The sequence below is a fragment of the Labeo rohita genome, chromosome 13 (genome assembly GCF_022985175.1).
Source record: "Labeo rohita strain BAU-BD-2019 chromosome 13, IGBB_LRoh.1.0, whole genome shotgun sequence".
Taxonomy (NCBI): Eukaryota; Metazoa; Chordata; class Actinopteri; order Cypriniformes; family Cyprinidae; genus Labeo; species Labeo rohita.
Window position 1 is genome coordinate 4411242 of NC_066881.1, and position 6531 is coordinate 4417772.

The window sequence follows — 6531 nt, forward strand, 5'->3', positions numbered from 1 at the left end:
CAGCGTTTTCAGTCACTTTATTTCCATGGGTTTACATAAATGAATGAGACTTACCAACTCTAATGTTGTTTAAATCTTAAACGTAAAACAATAGAGAATCATAAAACATATACTACCAGTCAAAAGTTTTTGGACAGTAAGATTGTTTTTTAAAGAAATATCTTCTGCTCACCACGCCTGCATTTATTTGATCCAACGTACAGAAAAATTTTTTACATTTTTGACATATTTTTACTATAGAAAATAACTATTTGAATTTTTTTTTCAATGCAATTTATTCCTGTGATTTTTAAAGCTGAATTTTTTGCATCACTACTCGAATCACATGATCCTTCAGAAATCATTATTATATTTGTTATATAATTATAATATATAATATATTTGCTGCTCAAAAAACATTTGTTATTATTATTATTATTATTATTATGTTGAAAACAGCTGAGTAGATTTTTTCAGGTTTCTTTGATGAATAGAAAGTGCAGAAGAACAGCATTTATCTGAAATAGAAATCTTTTGTAACATTATAAATGTCTTTATCATCACTTTTGATCAACTTAAAGCATCCTTACTAAATAAAAGTATTAATTTCTAAAAGTTCTTTCCAAAAAAAAAATAATAATAATAAAATAAAATAAATACAATTAAATAGTATAGTGTATAATGTTACAAAAGCTTTTTTATCTTTGGATCTTTCTATTCATCAAAGAATCCTTAAAAAATGTACTCAACTGTTTTAAATATTAATAATAATAATACATTTTTGTTGAACAGCAAATCAGAATATTAGAATGATTTCTGAAGGATCATGTGACACTGAAGACTGGAGGAATGATGCTGAAAATTAAAGTTTGATCACAGGAATAAATTATATTTTAAAATATATTCAAATAGAAAACAGTTATTTTAAATAGTACAAATATTTCACAATATTACTGCTTTTGCTGTATTTTGGAAATAATAAATGCAGGCTTGGTGAGCAGTAGAGACTTACTTAAAAAACATGAAAAAATCTTACCGTTCAAAAACTTCTGACTGGTAGTGTATCTAAAAATGTGACTAAACCAGTCTAATAAAATCATGTGTAACACTTTAGAAGTATTTTTTTTTTAGAAGTGTAAATGCTTTAGAAGTATTTTTCATTGTTCATGTTAGCTATGCAATTAACTAATATTAACAATTGGACCCTTATTGTAGTTACCAAACGACGTTTAGGAAATGTAATACCCCCAAAATTGCAAAATCTATAAACCCTACTCTATAATCGCAAAAGGGGTTGGTCATGCGATGGTTTCCCGCCAAAACAAAATGAAATATGCAAGAGCTCTGCCCAACTACAAGAAAGGGGGGGAAAATGTTCAAAAAAAATGTTTTTTTTTTTTTTTTTCTTCATCAGAACAAAGAATTCAATTGAATGTTAAGGTAATAAAGCGCATTAACATGGAGCTATGGGTTTATTTGGGATTAAGTATGGTTTTCATCATGAGTATTTTCATTATCCATCTGTTTCTGTGGATTTTGCTGTGAGACCCCCCCCCCCATCCATATGTAATACTGTTTATTGAGCTGTCAGCTGTAAACATAAATGTCTTTTTGTTTTCACAGGGATGCTGTTATTAAGTGTTTCACCTCCTGTTTGAGCTAAAGTATCCTGTGTTTCATCTGATGACCTGTCCTGCATAGTAAATGTTAAAAAAGGATTGTTTTTCTCTTTCATCTCCAAACCACACTGTCCTCCATGACCTTAAAACGTTTCCTCTTCTGTCTTAATGTAAAAATTTTAAATGAATATTGTATAATATAAAGACTGGATATGTAATATTTTCATTTATTGCAAGCCTTACCTTTTTTTTAAAAAAAACTTTCTAAGGCTTTTTTTGATTTTTTTGATTTTGTGTGTGGCGGATAAATGCTTAATAGATGATACACTGCCAGTTAAAACTGAGTGAAAAACAGGTGCCTTGCTATATGTGGTGTTTATGAATGAACTTAATTGCTACTGTTCACTTTTGTACAGAAAAAAAAAATGTATTTCTACCAAATATATTAACAAAAATGAGAGAAAAGCCTTTTCATATGATCTCACACACCAAATAAACGCAGTACTCAAGATTATTCTTTCAGTGGTTGATTTTATTTGTTTGCGTCACAGAAAGTTAATGTGTCACATGCTATAATCTTCAGGCCGATGTGTTCGGAATAATGATGTGTATAATGTTGGTTGTCTGAGCCCAGGGCAACTCAGACAGCTGTCTCACCGCACACTGAGTCTCAGGAGATCAGCTGATGGCATCCAACTCTCTCTTTGTGTGCCTTATCTACGAAGCAATATGTTTTTGTATAATACACCCATAAGATTGTCTCTTGCATGCTCACATATAGGTTTGTTCCTTACCTCTGAGTGTCACGTGTTCCACACATGACCTAATAACCTAGAGTGGCTGGTCTGTTTTTAGACTGCAAGCAAGGAGACTGTGGTTCCACAGATGCGGTTTCCATGACAACTGTGGGAGTGCTCTGTTTTCTTGAGCATCCCTCCTCCACAGCACACTTCTATGCACAATGCTGATCACGTGTCAGTAATTACCGTGGTGAGATTGTGGGTACAACTGTCGGCAGACCCTCAGCTTATGGCTGAGTAGATGCTTTTTGGAGTAGATTTTACACTGCAAAAAATCACAAATTGTGCACACAATTTATATTAGGTGAGAATATGTAGGCTGTACATCTGATGTACGGGTGTTTAGTCCCACATGTATCAGCTCTTCTCAAATCATATTACATCTGGCAGCACATCAGGTTGCAAACCGTTACCATCTTGGATCATTTTGAAATAATGATTAAGATGAAAGTTTTGACTGTAATCTCTGTGATTTTCATTCCGAAGGCAATCTATGGATGCTGTCTGTGAAAATGAACCTCTCTTTGTGTGCTGCTTAACAGTAAGGATAAGCCTATTGATTTTCCCCTCATTTCACTAGGGCTGAAACATTTCACAGTGGCTGGGTGACAAAACAGCTGTCACTGTGAAATTACGAATTGCTGGAAAGGAGGGCGACAGATCAATAATGATGGAGGCCGCTTGTCTTTAGCCTCCTTTGTGCTATGCCAAGGTCACCAAGGAGAAAATATTGACAATCAGCAAAAAAGTGCCGATTGCATCTGTGTTATGACGCTCTGCCAGCGGCATTCCAATACATTGCTTTTTGTCAAATCTGTATTTCTAAAATTAAATAAGGAATGTACAGGCAATGCTTTCGAACGTATTTGGACACTTATATTTAAATAAATGTTCCAGGGTCAATAAAATAGGCTCAATCGACAGCATTCATGACGTAATGCTGTCTACCAGGAGAAAAAACAAACAAACTATTTTTGAAAGCAAAAATCAAGGTTATAGTGAGACACGTACAGCATAAATGTGGAGCTTAAATCTAAAAATTAAAATATATTCTATTAAAACGTATTAGCTATTCGAGCTATAAAGCTGTTCATTTCATCAAGGCGTTCATTCTCATGGCAACGAAGTTGCAAAATTTGACGGAACTTTACAATGAAAAGGTTAGTAAGAGATGCTTTTACACTAAAATCGTGTTACGTTTTTTTTATGTTAACGGATTGGCTCCATTCACTTCTGTTGTGAGCTCCTAACTGTAACCTGGGTTATATTTATTTATCTATTTTGTTGTATTTAATTTAATTAAAAAATGTATAAATATGTATGGATGTCATTGCATTTGATATTAATAAGACAGGCATTTATTTTGAAGGAAAGTCAGCACAACCACACTTTCAAGCTATTGTTTTCTTCAATATATAAAGCAATATGTATACTGTTTAAAAAAATACAAAAAAAAAATGATTTTGTGACATACTCATGGCTAACTACACAAAGTGATTACGCAGCTAGGACGCGTGTGTGAACTAGGCTGTATTAGTTTGTATAGTGTAATGTAATAAACCTCCTTTATAGGAAACGTTCATAGTGGCACTTGTGTGAGCATGGCTTTGTTGTTTTTATCTTTATGATGTGGCCACGCCCCTTCTACCCGACACCACATAAAGCCCGCAGATGCCCCGCCCCTTGTCAGTCTAGAAGCGAAATGCTGAGCGCAATGGACTACTGCGTCTAATATCCAAAGATCCGGTGGAACGAGGCGGATGGACGTATTTTTCCCATCATTTACGCGCAGATTTCTTCATTATTTTGCGCTCCGATAGCGTTTAAAAATGCCTTTTCCACCGATAAACCTGCACTCTCGGATATCATCGCCAAGAAAGGAGCTGTTCAGGAAAAAGAAGAGCAGGGACAATGTCGCGCCTCCTCAACCCACGTTCAGTCAAAGGACAGGAGACGACAAGGAATCGGAGAAAGATAAACTATCCACATCGTGGTCATCGGCCAATTTAAAGCCGCTGGGGCGAAGCAAGGCGACCCGAGTCCCTCCAGATCCCGAGACGGACAGCAAACATTCGTGGTTGAGCGTCCCCAAACCCTTGGCTACCTCATGCGAAAGCGTCCCAAGGTCCAGTTCTGGAGAGTCCAGCCATAAATACGCCTCCAGGACCTCTCTAGCAAAAGAAGAAGGCGAGCAAGAGATCCACTTCTCCCTCAGCCTGACTCCCGAAGCCATCCTGGTCATCCAAAAGCGCAATCTGGAAAAGCAGATGATGGCCAAGCAGCAGAAGTGTTGCGCTTCCGCGGACTTGAGACACCGGCGGGTTTTCCCATCCAAGAGAGCTCAGGGCAGCTCCAGTAATAAGAGCTCAGGACCTGTTGCCAAACTGGACGGTTCCAATGACATTAGCACCATTGTCAAGATCTCTCTCCTCAACGATCAGTACAAATATGATGATGTGGAGTACGAGGAGGAGGATGGAGACGTGGACGAGACTGTCATGAGGAAATGTAAAGAGTGGCTCAAAGGTGTGGAAAGTGCTGCTGCTTTTGGGAAAGTTGATAAACTGTCATCTTTGCCTCATCTTAAAAGTTGATAACCTGAACTACTTCATTCCACAAAGAAAGGTCCACTGTGAAGACTTCAGTTCACGAGTTTTGTGTCAAACGCAAAGTCACCTGATATGCTTTTAGAAATAATGTTGTCTGAAGGGTCATTCACACAGAACGCGTTCTTGCGTTGAAACACAGCTGGACAGAGGGTAACGTATAGAATATAGAGACGCCTTTGTAAAAGTTGGACATTTTCAACTGGACACATCGTCTTAAAGCGCAAGGCTCATGTGTGTTTGGTGCCTGTGTACATAGAGAAACAATTAAAAACAACGCAAACGACAAGAAAGAACGCGTCCTGTGTACGTATGGGTCTCGCACACAGGCTGCGTTCTTGTGACACCTGAAAGCGCAATAGTGGACTTTTTTTTTTTTTTTTTTGACGTGACTGTGCAACTTAAAATCTTAGCATAGACCTATATACACACTAGGCACTAAAAAATGCGTCGCAGTGTTTACACAGACCAACAATTAAACCAAATTAGAGAAGATGTGTTTAAAGAGTGCGTTATATGCGAACGCTCCGCGTTCCATTATTGGAATGGAACAGAACGCAGAGGCGTTTTAAAAAAATGAATGTTTCCATCTTTACACGCCATTTAAACGTGATGGCGCAAGGCAATGCACTGGCCAGCGCGTCCATATAACGCAGCGCACATAAAGCAAAAATAAATGTCGGACTGAACGCAAGAACGCGTCCTTAGCGTAGCCTACACACACTCCGCTTTCTTATTGGACTGACTGGAATGTTTTTTTCTGCATTGAGAAGTATCGCTGATGACTCAGAGAATTTTTGCAGGTTACCTTTACACATTGACTGAGAAGCAGTAGTGTTTTTGCACATTGCTATTGTTTTCACTTTGATGGGCTGAATGACAGATGTTTGTTTTAATATGTGGAAGTAATACGGAGAATTAACGGGAAAAAGGATGCGAATGTCGACCAGCGAAATGCATCAAGAGGCCACGGTCCTTCCTTTGTGCCAGAAAACAATAGCTGTCAAGGCGACACTGTCTGAAAGCCTTAGAATAGACACTTAATATCTGGGACTTGTTAAAAGTTTGTGTGTAATATGGACTCGAGGACTGTTTGATTGACGAACCAGCCGTGTACAGTATTTATTTTGCAATGTGGAGGTGTGTTTATATGCTGTGTGTTGTTCCAAGTCATTTTTAAGGGTTCTGATAATAAAATTGAAAAGACATGTTTTTTTTTTTTTTTTTTATCCTTGCCCTTTATTAATATTATCATCTGTGAACAACCAGCAGTTTTAAAATGGCTATGACAGGTTATAGATAGGCCTTATGTGCATTGTTGGTTATAGCCTATTGGTTCTGCGGTGCAGAATCGTCTTTAAGTATTGATTTGATTTGATTTGATTTTATTAACATTCCTAATTCTATGTGTAAATTCTTTATATCTTTTAAACATATGATGACAACATTTAAAATCTAAAATGGGGAGATTTCTTATGAATATGAATGCATTAAGTAGGTAAAACCTGTGCACAACAAGCCTAACAA

At 36.9% G+C, this 6531-nt stretch overlaps 2 protein-coding genes across 2 annotated transcripts in view; both read left to right on the forward strand.

The window, feature by feature from the left end:
- Nucleotides 1-2112, forward strand: part of sft2d1 (SFT2 domain containing 1) — a 25027-nt gene extending 22915 nt beyond the window's left edge. The window contains exon 8 of the mRNA XM_051126163.1: nt 1603-2112. Within this exon, the coding sequence (XP_050982120.1) occupies nt 1603-1642 (40 nt within the window). The 3' untranslated portion in view covers nt 1643-2112. The remainder of the gene's footprint in view (nt 1-1602) is intronic.
- Nucleotides 2113-4075: 1963 nt separating this feature from the next.
- Nucleotides 4076-6216, forward strand: prr18 (proline rich 18). The gene has a single exon (XM_051126279.1). It carries the CDS (start codon nt 4228-4230, stop codon nt 4990-4992), a length of 765 nt encoding a protein of 254 aa, XP_050982236.1. The 5' UTR covers nt 4076-4227; the 3' UTR covers nt 4993-6216.
- Nucleotides 6217-6531: the final 315 nt, after the last annotated feature.